At 44.5% G+C, this 18,996-nt stretch overlaps 1 protein-coding gene across 1 annotated transcript in view; it reads left to right on the top strand.

Annotated features, from left to right (window-relative positions):
- The window catches only part of LOC110501043 (protein O-mannosyl-transferase TMTC1), a 100,251-nt gene that overhangs the window by 8,095 nt on the left and 73,160 nt on the right, over window positions 1-18,996 (top strand). Inside the window, exons 3-4 of the mRNA XM_036957509.2 lie at window positions 6,729-6,802; window positions 6,927-7,103. Of these exons, the coding sequence (XP_036813404.1) occupies window positions 6,729-6,802; window positions 6,927-7,103 (251 nt within the window). The remainder of the gene's footprint in view (window positions 1-6,728; window positions 6,803-6,926; window positions 7,104-18,996) is intronic.

Below are 18,996 nucleotides of genomic sequence, written 5' to 3'. Positions count from 1 at the left end.
ATAGCTTGAGACTTCCTTAGATATCATGCACAAGCTACATAGACTGCTGCCCCTTGTCTTACCAGACGCTGCTGTTCTATCCTACCGGTACATCCTATAACCGTCCAGCTGTATGTTGATGTTGTCGTCGTTCAGCCACGACTCCTTGAAACATAAGATGTTACAGTTTTTAATGTCCCGTTGGTAGATTAATCTTCCGCATAACTCGTCCATTTTATTCTCCAAAGATTGCACGTTTGCTAGCAGAACGAGGGAAGAATGAGGAAGTGGGGGTTTATTCGTTCGCCTACGAATTCTCAGATAGCAGCCCGACCTTCGGCCCCTCTTTCTCCTCCTCCTCTTCACTCTGATCATGGGGATCGGGGTCTGTTCCCGAGGAAGCAGTGTATCCTTCATGTCGGGCTCGTCAGAGTCGTGAAAGGAAAAATAGGATTCTGCTACTCCATGGTGAATAATCGCAGTCCTGATGCCTAGAATTTATTTTTGGTCATTAGAGATGGTAGCGGCAACATTATGTACAAAATAAGTTACAAAATTAAGTTTACTGTAGTAGGGATGTGTGGTAGGGTAGTACTTTACTATAGTAGGGGTGTGTGGTAGGGTAGTACTTTACTGTAGTAGGGATGTGTGGTAGGGTAGTACTTTACTGTAATAGGGGTGTGTGGTAGGGTAGTACTTTACTGTAGTAGGGATGTGTGGTAGGGTAGTACTTTACTGTAATAGGGGTGTGTGGTAGGGTAGTACTTTACTGTAGTAGGGATGTGTGGTAGGGTAGTACTTTACTGTAATAGGGGTGTGTGGTAGGGTAGTACTTTACTGTAGTAGAGGTGTGTGGTGAGGTAGTACTTTACTGTAGTAGAGGTGTGTGGTGAGGTAGTACTTTACTGTAGTAGAGGTGTGTGGTAAAGTAGTACTTTACTGTGGTAGGGTAGTACTCTACTGTAATAGGGATGTGTGGTAGGGTAGTACTTTACTGTAGTATGGATGTGTGGTAGGGAAAGTACTTTACTGTGGTAGGGTAGTACTTTACTGTAATAGGGATGTGTGGTAGGGTAGTACTTTACTGTAATAGGGATGTGTGGTAGGGTAGTACTTTACTGTAGTATGGATGTGTGGTAGGGTAGTACTTTACTGTAGTATGGATGTGTGGTAGGGTAGTACTTTACTGTAGTATGGATGTGTGGTAGGGTAGTACTTTACTGTAATAGGGGTGTGTGGTAGGGTAGTACTTTACTGTAATATGAGTGTGTGGTAGGGTAGTACTTTACTGTAGTATGGATGTGTGGTAGGGTAGTACTTTACTGTAATATGAGTGTGTGGTAGGGTAGTACTTTACTGTAATAGGGATGTGTGGTAGGGTAGTACTTTACTGTAGTATGGATGTGTGGTAGGGTAGTACTTTACTGTAGTATGGATGTGTGGTAGGGTAGTACTTTACTGTAATAGGGGTGTGTGGTAGGGTAGTACTTTACTGTAATATGAGTGTGTGGTAGGGTAGTACTTTACTGTAGTAGAGGTGTGTGGTGAGGTAGTACTTTAATGTAGTATAGGTGTGTGGTAAGGTAGTACTTTACTGTAATAGGGGTGTGTGGTAGGGTAGTACTTTACTGTAGTAGGGATGTGTGGTAGGGTAGTACTTTACTGTAGTAGGGGTGTGTGGTAGGGTAGTACTTTACTGTAATAGGGGTAATGTGTTAGGGTAGTACTTTACTGTAATAGGGGTGTGTGGTAGGGTAGTACTTTACTGTAATAGGGGTGTGTGTGATCAGGATAAGTACTCAACCCCCCCTAAGGGAACAGCATTATCCTGAGTTCGTCATGAGGAACCCTCTCGCCTCACGCCGTGCCTCATACCAGGAAGGGTTGTGGGGTTATGTAGGCTAATACACAAACACTCACACGTACACACACACACACACACACACACACACACACACACACACACACACACACACACACACACACACACACACACACACACACACTGTGTAAATCAGTACCAAATGTCCCATTAGACCTTTCCAAGGGGCAGGGTGTGTCTCTAAAGCACATTCTATTAGAAACAGTTGCAGCCCTATAGGGGTGTGGCTCAGAATGTACCATGATATGTGTTTCTCACTGCACACACGCACGTGTGCACACAAACACACAGCTGGTACTCCATGGGGTAGGACATTTAGATATTTTAAGTGAGTGTTAGGGCTGGGAGTGTTTTTGAGTTGAGATATATTGTTAAAGTGTGTGTGTGTGTGTGTGTGTGTGTGTGTGTGTGTGTGTGTTTACCGAGATGACACTGCTGAGTCACCTTCAGTCACAGTGGGAGGCAGGGATGGATAGAGGAAGATGAAAGGAGAGAAAGAACAGAGGGTGGGAAGTGACGGATGAAGGGCAATGGATGAGGGGGTGGGAGGGAAGAAGAAGTTGAAAGGGAGAGAGGGAGGAGCGTGAGGACAGGGAAGGGTGGAAGACTCTTGTCTTCTTCCTCATTAATTAAATATATAAGATACTGGGCTCCTCTCCCTGCTTCACTGATGAGCTTCTACAGCAGGAAAATGAAATACCAACAGTTACTGTAGGTCATGTTTGTTTATTTAGGAAATACAAATTGTTAGTATTCCTGACTCCATATATGATCATGAGTCAAAAAAATGACCAATGAGAGCACAATCAGGAATAATACCAACACTTTAGTATTTGATTAAATAAAAACAAATGATTACTCAACAACAACACTCAAATTAGTGAAATATGCGAGTGAAGTCAATATGTAAACATTGCTCAGACATATTATGCTGTCATTTCTTTCTTAGGTAGAGAACAATATGTGCTCTTGTGTGACTCTCATAAAGGAGGCGTGTCTGTAGCACGGCAGGCTACTTCTCATTTCCCACTCCTGGGTAATGCAATGGGCAGTCGCTAGCTATATTTCCATTAACTTGTCCAGTGATTTTTAGTTTTTTCTTCGTAATTTACATTTGCATAGAAAATAGATGTGACAGTGAATTGCCTGCTAGGGTACGTTTCCATTTAACTATCTTGTCGATTTAAAAACAGCTGGACATAATGACGCCACAGAAACAAACAACCAACTTTTGTGGCAAAAACCTACAATGTCGAATAAATTGTTTGTGGTTGAAGTGTTTAGGCAAATTGCGCATTAATACATTTGTGACAGACTGTATGTCCTCCCACCTGTTTCATGTCTCAGGTATAGCCGGCCAAAGCCAGCATGTATGGAATGCAGTATTTTACTAATATTAGCCATGTTCTAATAATTATCCTGCGCCAACAGATCGCCATGGTCCGCGCTGAAAGGTGCACTACTGGATATCTGAAATAATTGGATGGTGAAACTTGCCATCCAACCAGAAAAGCAATTCTGGTATTCTTGAAAGTCAGGACAATCCTTGACATAAATATACAGTATATCACAAAAGTGAGTACACCCCTCACATCTTTGTAAATATTTGAGTATATCTTTTCAAGTGACAACACTGAAGAAATGACACTTTGCTACAATGTAAAGTAGTGAGTGTACAGCTTGTATAACAGTGTAAATTTGCTGTCCCCTCAAAATAACTCAACACACAGCCATTAATGTCTAAACCGCTGGCAACAAAAGTGAGTACACCCCTAAGTGAAAATGTCCAAATTGGGCCCAAAGTGTCAATATTTTGTGTGGCCACCATCATTTTCCAGCACTGCCTTAACCCTCTTGGGCATGGAGTTTCCCAGAGCTTCACAGGTTGCCACTGGAGTCCTCTTCCACTCCTCCATGACGACATCACGGAGCTGGTGGATGTTAGAGACCTTGCACTCCTCTACCTTCCGTTTGAAGATGCCCCACAGATGCTCAATAGGGTTTAGATCTGGAGACATGCTTGGCCAGTCCATCACCTTTACCCTCAGCTTCTTTAGCAAGGCAGTGGTCGTCTTGGAGGTGTGTTTGGGGTCGTTATCATGTTGGAATACTGCCCTGCGGCCCAGTCTTCGAAGGGAGGGGGATCATGCTCTGCTTCAGTATGTCACAGTACATGTTGGCATTCATGGTTCCCTCAATGAACTGTAGCTCCCCAGTGCCGGCAGCACTCATGCAGCCCCAGACCATGACACTCCCACCACAATGCTTGCACTGTAGGCAAGACACACTTGTCTTTATACTCCTCTCACCTGGTTGCCACCACACACGCTTGACACCATCTGAACCAAATAAGTTTATCTTGATCTCATCAGACCACAGGACATGGTTCCAGTAATCCATGTCCTTAGTCTGCTTGTCTTCAGCAACCTGCTTGCAGGCTTTCTTGTGCATCATCTTTAGAAGAGGCTTCCTTCTGGGACGACAGCCATGCAGACCAATTTGATGCAGTGTACGGCGTATGGTCTGAGCACTGACAGGCTGACCCCCCACCCCTTCAACCTCTGCAGCAATGCTGGCAGCACTCATACTTCTATTTCCCAAAGACAACTTCTGGATATGATGCTGAGCACGTGCACTCAACTTCTTTGGTCGACCATGGCGAGGCCTGTTCTGAGTGGAACCTGTCCAGTTAAACCGCTGTATGGTCTTGGCCACCGTGCTGCAGCTCAGTTTCAGGGTCTTGGCAATCTTCTTATAGCCCAGGCCATCTTTATGTAGAGCAACAAAAAAAAAAGTCAGATCCTCAGAGAGTTCTTTGCCATGAGGTGCCATGTTGCACTTCCAGTGACCAGTCAGTATGAGGGTGTGTGAGAGCGATGACATCAAATTTAACACACCTGCTCCCCATTCACACCTGAAACCTTGTAACACTAACGAGTCACATGACACCGGGGAGGGAAAATGGCCAATTGGGCCCAATTTGGACATTTTCACTTAGGGGTGTACTCACTTTTGTTGCCAGCGGTTTAGACATTCATGGCTGTGTGTTGAGTTATTTTGAGGGGACAGCAAATTTACACTGTTATACAAGCTGTACACTCACTACTTTACATTGTAGCAAAGTGTCATTTCTTCAGTGTTGTCACTTGAAAAGATATACTCAAATATTTACAAAAATGTGAGGGGTGTACTCACTTTTGTGATATACTGTATATATAGTTTAAACATGTATTTAGTAGGCAGCAGGCATTTAGAATTAAATGTAGAGTGGAGTTTATAGTTACGTGATGACCTCACGCGTACCTTCAAAACTATTCCGGCTTTAGCCTGCTTATATAGAGCGGATACTACCTGTTTTCTGAAAACGGGGCAAAGTTCGTAGCTTGACTCGAGCACTTTCACAAAGTGCTGAATACCCCCACCCCCCCATTATTCTCAACCACCAATAATGCGCTCATATCCACGACTATTAACATAGGCTACCTATCGCTCTTGTAACTTCTTTGGTCAGAATGAGCTGCAAAGGGCTGCTTGAATGCAGAGGGGAGATTAAGTTGTGTTTTTATCATATTGTTTACATTTCCATCTTGCTCAGGAGGTAGGAATACTCGGGTGACGTCTGCGTAAATGTGTCAATGTGTTTGATGTGTTGGCGGCTGCTACTCTCTCTCCATCGACGTTCTAATCTACTGGGAAGCCCAAATGTTCCCAAACTGGAGATTTAAAGGATGATGGAGACTCCTGGTTTAACGACCACGCCATCGCACAAAACTAGTTTCGGCCTGTAGTAGTGATTACAACGTGCACATAGGCGCTAGTTTTCTTTTAGGAATAGCCTGAACTGTTGTTGTTTTTTTAGCTCAGATTTACGAAAGATGTCTACAATGCAGTGTAGGCCTAGTATTTTCTAAATATATTTTGTATTTATTCATTCGGGTTCACAGTGCAGACCAAACCGAGGTCCCTGTACCTTTATACACACACACACACACACACACACACACACACACACACACACACACACACACACACACACACACACACACACACACACACACACACACACACACACACACACACACACACACACACACAGTGACAGAGGTTGGCTGTCTTGCCAGTTAGATTAAAAGGTTCTGGGACCCAACTGTTATATTTACAGACTCTCTGGAGGGTGGCAATCAATCTACTTCTTCCTGTCCTCCTCATCTATTGCTATCCCACTCCTCTCCCCTCCCTCTCTCCATCCCCCTGCCTTCCTATCCTGGAGGTTTTGAGATTTATGATCTCACAACTCCTATCTGACCCAGTTCATCTTTCAGAGTCTGACTTTCTCTCTCTCTCTCTCTTTCTCTCTCTCTCTCTCTGTCTCTGTCTTTCTCTGTCTCTGTGTGTGTGTGTTCTTTATCTCAGTCCCAGTTGGACATGTCAGTGTGCTCATCCAGTCTGACTAACCACCTCTCTGCAGCAGAGACTTAAATACTGCAGACCTCACTAGAACTTAACGCACCCCAGACCCAAACAGAACTATAATACAATGTAACATATCACCAGCTAACATATCACACCTTAAGTATTACCACCTAACGAGGTCTCTCTCTTGGGGAAGAGGCTCAAACATCAGGCCACTTTGTGGTAAATATATAGAAATTAATAATGTCGTACTGTCATCTCCAACCTGCCCTGAACTGTCTCTGGACCTTTCTCTGACAGACTGTACCATAACACAGAGTTATGTGTCTCAGTGTAACCTAGCAACACAATAGACTTCCCTATGGACACTCACTCTACTCTGTCACTCGTCTACAGGTTGTGCGGGTCACCTGAGCCACAGGACTAATGTAAACTCTGTTTGTGTATGTTTCAGGTGTCTGGTATCGTGGGCAGGGCGGATGTCTTGGCCTGCATGCTGTTCCTCCTGGCCTTTCTCTCCTATATTAGGTGAGAAACCCTCTCTCTCTCTGTCACTACTATGGAGGGCCGATTGTGTGGAGTTTTATTTACACTGGGTGGCATTTTCTCTTTACTTAATAGCATCCCCCCCTTTCTCTCTCTCTCTCTCCAGGAGTGTGGGTGTGTGTGATTCTGCAGACTGTCTGCCCTCCACTGTGTCTGTGTGGGTGCTGGGTGCCAGTCTGCTGCTGGGCACCTGTGCCATGCTGGTCAAGGAGACGGGCATCACCGTCTTCGGGGTGTGTGTGTTCTACGATGCCCTGGTGCTCTGCCGCAAGCCCCTCCTCTTGTAAGTCACCTCTGTGTGTGTGTGTGTGTGTGTGTGTGTGTGTGTGTGTGTGTGTGTGTGTGTGTGTGTGTGTGTGTGTGTGTGTGTGTGTGTGTGTGTGTGTGTGTCGGGAATAGAACAATAAAGCAAGTAACACTATATTTCCTGCAAAAGTAACAACACTGTACTGTAACTTAGCAACAGAACAGCGTCTTAAAGCTATAGGAGTCAACATTTAAGTCACCACTAACTATTTAGCAGGCAGCTTTAGTCTAGAGCAACAGAGAGAGAAAAAAACAAAGCCACAAGTAAGTAGCAGCAGTAGTGCTGTACACCATTCATCAGCCCACAGTAGGGGTTAGTGGTGCACTCATTCACTATCAGACCAGTACAGCTGTTGTAATACTACAACAATACTGAAGGCTTTTACAGAGGCTTAGCAGTGAGTCTCTACGAGAGGCCTGTAGTCCAGGACTGTCAGTCAGAGGTAGCACACACACACACACACACTCTCTCTCTCACACACACACACACACACACACACACACACACACACACACACACACACACACACACACACACACAGTTTGAGTGCTCCACTGATATATTAAGAGGTTATATCAGATTAGCATGTTCATCCAGAGGAAGACATAAACAAGAGACATACGGCCACACGGCTCAATGACAGATGCCTGGGGCAGTTACCCTAACACAACCCCCTAATACACACACAAACGTCCCCCCTCACTCTTAAGTCCTTTAATGTGTTAGAGGCCAGCCCACTGAACACAGGCTAATTCCAGCACATTCCAACACTTAATGGGGTGGAGGCCCCCCAAAACATCTGGACCTGGCTTAGGCAGGGTGGACTACACACACACACACACACACACACACACACACACACACACACACACACACAAAGCTGTCTATGTAGTTTTCACCCGTCTCTCCCTTTGTCTGATCCTGTGTTACAATCCTTTGTAATATACACCCCAGAGAGGCAGAAACCAGGACATTCCCATACCAACATTTGGCCATACTGTTACTGTACACACACGTTATTCTGTTTCTCTAGATGGTTGATCCACCAAATGAACTGGCTGGTATATAACCAGCTCATACACACACACACACACACACACACACACACACACACACACACACACACACACACACACACACACACAAACAGCTGTGTTGGCCTGCTGCCCGGCCTGGCTGTGTGTTTACATGGCACAGTAACATGCCTCTGTGTCTCCAGCCAGAAAACACACACAAACTGCACACACAACTTCAATTCCCTCCACCCACCAGGGAACGCCCAGAGTTATATTCACAATCAGGCACTGTGCCTGGGCCACAACCCCGATCTCTGCTCCCTGTCCTCAGCCACCAAAACCGCTCCTGGGCCTCAGTCCGCTCTCCCTCCCCTCTTTCATGTGTGGAGTTCCATACCTCTAACCACCACCACTAGGCATTGCAGTCTTGAGTCCTACCCCAAACCAAGCACTGACGCTGGGCTTGGACTCTCTCACCCCCCCCCCCCCCCCCCCCCCCCCCCCAAGACCATCATCATCACTAGTAGCATCTGCTACTCACCACACACCAACCTCACCACCATCTCTATGGTGTGGCTATGACATCACAACACAACATGATGGAGATGGAAGGAGGGAGGGATGAATTGGTGTGAGGGGAGAGGGTGAGAGACAGATGTGAAAGAATAATGGTTGTGTTTGTTTGTGTGTGTGTTTTTGTGTAATCCTTTGCAGTATGTTAAGGCCTCAAATACAAGCCCAGAGCCCTATCAGTGTCTCAACTAGTGGTGACAAGAACTCTCTCTGAGGGATGGCGTGTGTGTTAGTGCAGTAGATGGAATCTCTCATTTGACCGCACGCACAGCATATTTCTTCTCTAAAGGCCTACAGTATCTGCCACGGGGCCTGCGGTTTGGGAGACCTCAGACTGTGTGTGTGTGAGTGAGTGACGCTGTGATCTGTGAATGAACCCAGCAGAAAGGGACCGAACAGAAAAGAGCTGTATGTGTCTGCTGTGAGCTCCACAGGCCCTGTTGCAGGGAGAGACCGAGACTATGTGTACGGATGTGTTTCAGAAGGCATAGAGAGAGGATGAGGAGAGGGAGAGAGTATTCACTGAATACGCACTCTTTTCCGGCCTCTCGCCTCACTGTACTGTCTTTGATACTGGTGCCAGGGAACAGGAAATGCGGATCATCTCCGGAATTCAGCGAGGAAGATCCAATAGCATTTCAAGCCAGACCCCCGCTTTTCCTCTCTCCTTCGCTCTATCTTTCTGTCCCTCTCACTCTCCTGTCCATTTTCACTCTCTTCTCCCTCCCTCTTTCCACCCCCCCCCCTCTCCCCCTCTTCCCTCCGGTCGCCCTTTGTTCTGGACTGTCAACATGCATTAGAAATGCGTTGGAGATAGGTTAGTGATATGTGTGGGGGTGCGTTAGATCTCTCCCCACGCCTGTCCCGTGCCGGGCTCTTTGATACGCTGGGAAGATTTAATAGATGCTGATTTAATTTGGGCCTTAATTAAACACCAACAGCTGTTCATGTATCTACAGGCTGGACTAACTGATAGAACTGGGGGAGGGAGTGGGGGGGGGGGGGGGGGGGGGGAATAGAGGGAGAGAGGGAGAGGGAAGGAATTAAGGAGGGAGAGAAAGATGGAGATAGTATGTGAGCCTGTGTGTGCACTGTGTGTGTGTGTGTGTGTGTGTGTGTGTGTGCACTCTGTCTCCTCTCTGTAATGAGAGCCCTTGGGCCACAGCTCTCTTGCCTGTTTGGAGACCTGTCTGTGATAAGCAGGGTATGTGAACGGTGTTGAGCGGTGGGAAATCCCGCTCATCGCTCCAAGTCCTTTCCAACCTTGCTGCTAAAAACCGGTCTGTGCTCACAGGGGGGAAAGACTGACGCCACAAATTCGCTCCATTCATTAAAATCACAATTTAAACAACGCCTATCTATTTCTGTGACTGCTTGGACCTACCATTTGGTTTGGAAGTATTGAAACCAAACCATATGATTGGAATGAAATGTAGGCTATTTTGATAAACATGAAAAGGTGAATGTCATCATTTCAAATAGGCTACATGTCATATTAAACCGCATATAACACTCTAAATAGGTTAGGAGCCAGACAGGGAGCCTAAGAAGGAACGAAAAGGAATGACTCAGGCTATATTATTTCAATTATTTCAATAGCCTACAAAGAAATACATTGTGAAACATTTGCAAGTGCGACACAATACCCTGGTAGGGACATAAAGCGTTTCCCAATTTAAACAACATTTTGTGGTATTAAATCATTAAATCCAAATTTAAATGAAAAATGTTTTATTAGGCTCAGTGCCTTTTTGAATTCATTTTTTAGAAACATGAGTTTAACCAGTTTGTGGCTTCAGGCTCATGTGATGGTCAGGCCAGTAGCAGAGAGCATCCTCTCCGCGCTCGCAGAGCCACTGGAGATGCTAAACACCCTTTTGGGCACTCTTGCCAAGCTGGGCGGAGATGGAGTTATTTATAAAAATGCCTATAGGTAGGCCAAAAAGTTTTTTAGGCCAAATAAATCAATCAAAACAGAAAGCTCATTGAAAGGGGGCATATGCCAGGCCTATTGTATAGATAATAGAAACTTTTAAGAGATCAGATTTTTAGTTTGTAAATACTTTGCACTTGATTAGCTACTCACCTCGTTCCTTTCTTTTAGCAAGTAAGTACACCATCATGCTTTCAGGATAGGTGTGTTTTCAGATTAGACAATGATTCTTTAGTTGTGGACATTACATTGCCGCAATCCCTCTCTTGCTCTTGGTCCTCATCTTTGTAAGTCACCTTGATTTAGCACCTGTGTGTTTTATCAGTTTCTTTATGGAAACATTTAGCGAACTCCATGACAGTAGTTAAAGCAAGGGGCCATAGCAGCACACAAGTAGACTACAAATGCATGCTGGGCCAGGCATGCCCTGAGCTCATGAAGTGAGCACTACTGGAGCGAAATTGAAGCAGGCGAGAAGGCCGACCCTCCAACCTTTTTGTAATCTCACTCCGCGCTCCAGTCAAATTGGGCACTCTTCGCTTCGCTCCAGTTCCGTTCACATACTCTGGTGATAAACGGTCCGGAACTGGGATTTTAAACAATCCAACATGACAATGGGAGGAGAGAAAGACTATGAGGGATGAGAGAAAGAAAGAAAGGGAGCATGCGACAGAGAGGAGGCACGGAGAGTGACGGAAAAAGAGTGAGTGAGAAGAAAGGCAGAGCGAGTGAGTGAGATAGCGACAGAGGGAATAAGAGAGAGAGAAAGATGAAGAGAGCAAAATAATGTCAGAGTGATCGCCATCACGTCTTTCTCCGGTGTATCTGGCCCAGTGGGGTGTGAGGGCCTGTTTTTAGATGGACGATTGCCCTGCATTGTCATTCAAATATTCAACCTCCCCCCCACACACACACAGGCCAGAGGCTTGAACACTAATTGGGAGATTGTTTTGTAAATGCCTCATCAAAAAAATGTCTGGCGATTTTTGTTGGGGTGAGCTTTTTCTCTCCTGCCTAATTTGTTTGGCACCCGTTTATCGCCGGCCCACACAACTGGAGAGCAGCCAATTGGATGGGAGAACAGATGTTTTAACCCTGTCTGGGTTGAGAGCACAGTATTTCACACTACAGTTACAGTACTTTTATCACACTGCATGCTCTTATTCCAAGCATCCTTATGTACTGTGTATGCCTTGCGAAAAGTGCCCTGCATATGGCAATACAGAGAACTCCTCATACAGTGTTCACATGCGTGCAGGATAATTTAATCACTATAAGTAGTTGACCACAAGATCCACATTCACTATAAGCAGAGTCTACTATATACAGAGAGTGTACTATATGGTTAATACGCTGCCATTTGAAACACAGCCGTAGACAGTATTTATGGGACGTGTCTCTGCCCTGTGAGTTAGCCCTCCTCCAGCTCCATTAGGTCTGTGTTAGCTCTGCCTGATAATGTCATCTCCTCCAGGCATGTTTACAGACGGGCTAGGAGATATGAGGGGCCCATCACACATGTGTTTCTGACTGGGGCCCTCTGCTTTAAAAATATTCAGACAGAGAGAGCTCGGGTCCAGAGGCGGTTTGTGACAGAGGAGTGTGTGTGTGTGTTGTACGGTATGAGTGAAAGCATATGGCTGACCAGAGAGTTCAACTCTGAGTAGATCTCTCCGTAAACCTGCATACCTACACAACTTAATGCAAGTTTGTGTGTGCCTGTGTGTATCTGCTGTATTTATGATAGAGTGTGTTCAATTTGGGGCTTTGTCCCTCATTCTTTTGGGGAGGTTCACAACTGTCAGTTGTGTTTCTTGTTAGGATCTCTTTCCTTAGGTGTTCTGCTCCCCCTGCCTTGCTTGTACTTCTGAAGAGACCTCTAATTGACAGAGGAACTCACACGACTTCTTTTGTGACACATTTTCTCTCCACTCACAGGAGTCTTTGTAGTTGGTGCATGTGGCACAATGTTCCCAAGGGATTTTGTTGGTGTGTTTTTATGTGTGTTTAAAAAAAAAAGTTTGTTTAAAAAGTTGATGGAAATGATGGTTATGATGAGACAGAGTATAAAATAAGTCCCTGAAGTGTGTGTGTATCGTTGTGTAAATGTGTGTTGGAGATATGTATTTTGATGTTTCATTGAGTTCTTTTGAGATGAAATACTTTGAAGATTCTATTTACTCAGACAGAACCCTTTGAAACTTCTAGAACGTGAAGAAGCCTCTGAAGAGAGTCTGTCTGTCCCCATGAAATGGAGTACTGGAGATATCGTTAGTGAGTGTGCGTGCCCTGCTGTGTAGCTTACATACATTAAGGGAACATTTTGTCCACATTGCAAATGTATGGTCCCTTACTAGACATCCGACAACGTTTCTCAAATTCGCGGACGGCGTCAGGCCGTGCAGCAGGGCCGGATCTTCCAGGAAGTCATCAAACGATGTCTCTCGGACATTCGGTTTCCTTTTTATAAAATGTTCATATTTTGGTCATTTTTCCACTGTCCCGGGCGAGTGGAATCATATTGCAAATGAACAAAACATCACCAATCACGACATGGTCTTATCTCCTAAACGGAAAAGTCTTCGAAGACGAAACTTGGTGAGCATAGGTTTAGCATAATGGGCAGTTGGCCCCGAACAAGATGGCGTCCAGGCCTCAACGGTTTTTGAGTTATGGCCATTTTCTGGGATTAAAGGTCAAAAATGAAAATAGAGCAATCATTTTTCCGCTTCACGTCAAAGTAAATCAACCTACGGTGTCAATAAAAAAAGAACCAGCCATTTATCTATCGTAATTTAAGAGAAATCATACAATGTCAAATTGGTGATGTTCAAACATTTAAAAAATGTTGTTTTAAGTTACAGTTGCAGCGTGTTCAGACAAATCTTTTTGAATTGTGTTTCCGAGCTATGCGAGATTTCTGTGATTTTCTGAAATAACACGCACTCATTCAACCCTCTGTAAATAAGTCAGTTCTTAACATAAAGACTTAACTCAATATTCTATAAGTGCCTACCCAAAGGAGGATATGTGTTCACTTTCAGCTTCCTGAGTAAACCGGAAGTGCCTTAAAATGGTGTCATAGGTGCTGTTTGGAAGGGTTAAAAAGGTCTGATCTTTTCAAAACTTAATGTGTTATTAGGCAACCCTCATGAACTGTAAATCATTCATTTCTCCCAACTGATGTCAAATAAAAGCTCTCTCTCACACACACACACACACACACACGTCACACACACACACACACACACAGACACACACAGACACACACAGACACACACACACACACACACACACACACACACACACACACACACACACACACACACACACACACACACACACACACACAGACACACAGACACACACACACACACACACAGACACACACACACACACACACACACACACACACACACACACACACACACACATACACACAGCAAGGATGGAGTGCCAAAGTGCGGTGCTTAAAGACACTCAGAGCCTGCTGCAATGGCATTATCATAATCTCTCGGCTGAGCCGAGTTCAACGAGATGCCCCGCAAGACCGTAGCTTGCTCGGTCTGAGCTCAGCGACCATGAAAAAAGTAGGCCCATAATGAAGCCTGGCCCTAAATTGCAGGTGCTTTTGGGTGACAGCGGGAGAACAGTTAGGGTTAGAAGCACAATTAGACCTCAGGAACATTCCTGAGGTCCTCCCGATCTGTGCAAGCCTAACCTTGACCATGTGGCATTAACCCTTAACAGTTAAAAGAAGGTGTTTACATCAAACAGTTTTCAATGACTTCTCTCCCCATAGGAATACATTGCCTGCACCCCTAAATTCAACCTGAAGCGTATGAGGGTTATGAATGTCTTATGAACCTGTCTTCGATGACAATCCATCAGGCCACTATGAGGTCTACCTGTGTTGATTCTAAGTTTCCTGGAGCAACCGGAAGTGGTTAAAATCACCCTAAAAGTGTTTTTCCATACCCAACCAGCAGTTTGTGATACATAGTGCATTCAACCCTGTGTAAATCAACCCTGTGTAAAAAATAAAACTCAGGATTCTGTAAAAGCATACCCCAATCAGGATATGTGTTTATTTATAGCTTCCTGGGCCAACCGAAAGTGCCTTAAATGGTGTCATCCCTTTCGAAGGGTTAAAAAGGTCAGATCTTTTCAAAACTTCATATGTGTGATTAGGCAACCCCCATGAACTGTGAATCAGTCATGTCTCCCATAAAATTTCCAAGAAAAAAATCACACACAGACAGCTAGGACAGAGGGACACAGTGTGGTGCGTAGAGACAGACAGAGCCTGCAATAGTTACCTTTGTTCGAACTATTAAAGAACCGTCAGACCTAGAGTTCTGAAACTTTAGAAATCTGTTCTAGAGCTCAGGTCGATAGTGCGTGGTGAGTTATGTGGCTCTATAAGGTTCTCGGACCGAGAAACAGCCTCGTACATTTGCAATAACTTCAATTAATTTTGACATCACGAAAATGACGACATTTAGAAATGTCCCAGAGTCGCAAGACTAGGTGCATTTCAACCGCCTCGGCCCATAGAGACGGACCCTAACGTTTCTGTCCGATAGCACATTCAAGGACCCCGTAGCAAGGCATAGAAAAAGGGGGATTTTCAGCACCAATTAAGGTCTTGCCCGGGCACCGAATGATCTAGCTAGGCCTACACATACTGTCAGAACTGGACCCGCAGCTAGAACACAACCACGTGTTTTACGTTTTTACTATGGTTTGAACAGAAGGCGCTGTGAATTTTGGGCCTGCTCTGAAATATGTGATAGTTGGCTTCTAAACGAGTTGGGAAAAGTGGGTGTGGTGTCAGTTTGTATCAGTTTGGTGTCAGAATGATATCTAATTGACTGTTGGACGGTGACTTGCTGGCTGACTTTTGTCCATTTGCAATATGTTTAAACAGTGAGGTACCATCACCAAAATGATATTCTGAAATCAACACCAACGAGCGATGGAGAGGAACCAGAAACACTGCCCGGCCATCCTGAGTTCATCGGGCCAGTCAATTTCGCATTTCTGCAGTATTTTTGAGCATGACAAATCCGTAATGTTAAATGCCCAATGAAACATATTGCAAATGCACAGTGCATTTGCAATATGATTCAACAGTGAAAAACATCACCAAATGGACATGATGAAATCAACACAACGAGCGATGGAGAGGAACCACCATCACTGCCCGGCCATCCCGAGTTCATCAGGCTAGTCAATTTTGCATTTCTGCAGTATTTTTGAACATGACAAATTTTTGATGGTAAATGCCCATTGAAACATATTGCAAATGCACAGTGCATTTCAGGGGGGTGTTCCCTTACATGACTCTGTAGGCCACCAGGGCATGTCTAATTGGGAGATCTGCTCAGTGTTTTTCTTTAGTCAAATATGGGGATTTGTATTTATTAGGGATCCCATTAGCTGCTGCCAAGGAAGCAGCTACTCTTCCTGGGGTCCAAACATATTAAAACACTTACATTACATATAAAACTAAAGACAGTACACCATATAACATTATTACATCACTACATACTGTGCATTCTGAAAGTATTCAGACCCCTTGACTTTTTCCACATTTTGTTACGTTACAGCCTTATTCTAAAATTGATTATATAGTTTTTTTCACTCATTAATCTACACACGATACCCCATAATGACAAAACAAAAACAGTTTGTTTTTTAAAACATTTTTGCTAATATATTTTTTTAACAAATACATTTACATAAGAATTCAGACCTTTTACTCAGTACTTTGTTGAAGCACCTTTGGCAGCGATTACAGCCTCAAGTCTTCTTGGTTATAACGATACAAGCTTGGCACACCTGTATTTGAGTTTCTCCCATTCTTCTCTGCAGATCCACTCAAGTTTTGTCAGGTTGGATGGGGAGCATTGCTGCACAGTTGTCTCCAGAGATGTTCGATCGGGTTCAAGTCCGGGCTCTGGCTGGGCCACTCAAGGACATTCAGAGACTTGTCTCAAAGCCATTCCTGTGTTGACTTGGCTGTGTGCTTAGGGATGTTGTCCTGTTATACTGGGGTGACGGTTGCCCTTCCAAGGTCCTGAGCTCTTTGGTTTCATCAAGGATCTCTCTGTACGTTGCTCCGTTCATCTTTGCCTCGATCCAGACTATTCTCAGAGTCCCTGCCGCTGAAAACCATCCCCACACCATGATTCTGCCACCACCATGCTTCACTGTAGGGATTGTGCCAGGTTTCCTCCAGACGTGATGTTTGGCATTCAAGCCAAAGAGTTCAATCTTGGTTTCATCAGACCAGAGAATCTTGTTTCTCATGGTCCGAGTCTTTAGGTGCCTTTTGACAAACTCAAAGTGGGCTGTCAAGTGCCTTTAACTGAGGAGTGGCTTCCGTCTGGCCACTCTACCCTAAAGACTTGATTGGTGGAGTGCTGCAGAGATGGTTGTCCTTCTGGAAGGTTCTGTCGTCTCTACAGCGGAACTCTAGAGCTCTGTCGGAGTGACCATCGGGTTCTAGATCACCTCCCAGCTCGGTGCATGTGTGTCTGAGCTGTGTGCTAGTGTGCTAGTAGTTTAAACAGACAGCTCGGTGCATTCAGCTTGTCAACACCTCTCCTCCTATTGCTAAGTTTGGCCGAGCTGTGTGCTAGTAGTTTAAACAGACAGCTCGGTGCATTCAGCTTGTCAACACCTCTCCTCCTATTGCTAAGTTTGGCCGAGCGGCCAGCTCTAGGAAGAGTCTTGGTGGTTCCAAACTTCTTCCATTTAAGAATGATGGAGGCCTCTGTGTTCTTGGGGACCTTCAATGCTGCCGAAGTGTTTTTGTACCTTTCCCCAGATCTGTGCCTCGACACAATCCTGTTTCGGAGCTCTATGGACAATTCCTTCTACCTCATGGCTTGGTTTTTGCTCTAACATGCACTTACATCTGTGGAATCTTATATAGACAGGTGTGTGCCTTTCCAAATCATGTCCAATCAATTGAAATTACCACAGGTAGGCTCCAATTAAGTTGCAGAAACTTCTCAAGGATGATCAATGGAAAAAGGATGCGCCTGAGCCCAATTTCGAGTCTCATAGCAAAGGGTCCCTATACTTATTTAAATAAGGTATTTCTATTTAAAATTTGTAATACATTTGCGAACATTTATAAAAACCTGTTTTTGCTTTGTAGTTATGGGTATTGTGTGTAGATTGCTGAGGATATTTTCTATTTTTATCAATTTTAGAATAAGGCTGTAACGTAACAAAATGTGGAAAAGTCCAGGGGTCTGACTACTTCCTGAAGGCACTGTGTCTACAATACTCCCATACAACAATGTCACAATGTATTCGTATGCGTGTGTCTGTACCTTGTGTGTGTCTCTTCACAGTCCTCGTTGTCCCATAATGTGTATTTTTGTGTATTAAATCTGATTCTACTGCTTGCATCAGTCATGGCTCTATGTCGTACTGTGCGCCTCCCATAGTCTGTTCTGGACTTGCGGATTGTGAAGAGACCTCTGGTGGCATGCCTTGTGGGGTATGCATGTGTGTCTGAGCTGTGTGCCTCCCATAGTCTGTTCTGGACTTGGGGATTGTGAAGAGACCTCTGGTGGCATGCCTTGCGGAGTATGCATGTGTGTCTGAGCTGTGTGCTAGTAGTTTAAACAGACAGCTCGGTGCATTCAGCTTGTCAACACCTCTTACAAAAACAAGTAGTGATGAGAAATTGACATGCTTATCATTAATGTTAGCTCTCATGGTGTACTTTTAAGAGCCAGTCTTATCGTGAAAGACTTACTTACTTAGTGTAAAAACAAAGGGGGGTGTGGGGGTGTCAATATAACTAGTCCGGATGACCTTTTGATGAATTGTTCACGAGTCTTATGACTTAGAGGTAGAAGCTGTTTAGAAGCCTTTTGGTCCTAGAATTGTCGTGCATTAGCAGAGAGAACAGTCTATGACTTGGGTGCCTCTGACACCGCCTAGTGTATATACAGTTGATGTCGGAAGTTTACATACTGTACACTTTAGCCAAATACATTTAAACTCAGTTTTTCACAAATCCTGACATTTAATCCTAGTAAAAATGCCCTGTCTTAGGTCAGTTAGGATCACCACTTTATTTTAAGAATGTGAAATGTCAGAATAATAGTAAAGATAATTATTTATTTATTTCAGCTTTTATTTCTTTCATCACATTCCCAGTGGGTCAGAATTTTACAAACACTCAATTAGTATTTGGTAGCATTGCCTTTAAATTGTTTAACTTGGGTCAAACTTTTTGGGTAGCCTTCCACAAGCTTCCCACAACAAGTTGGGTGAATTATGGCCCATTCCTCCTGACAGAGCTGGTGTAACTGTAGGT

This window comes from Oncorhynchus mykiss, chromosome 21 (assembly GCF_057628025.1).
Source record: "Oncorhynchus mykiss isolate SJ-2025 chromosome 21, ASM5762802v1, whole genome shotgun sequence".
In the NCBI taxonomy this organism is placed as follows: domain Eukaryota; kingdom Metazoa; phylum Chordata; class Actinopteri; order Salmoniformes; family Salmonidae; genus Oncorhynchus; species Oncorhynchus mykiss.
Note: the sequence above shows the minus strand (reverse complement) of the source record. Positions and strands in the feature narration are given on the sequence as shown.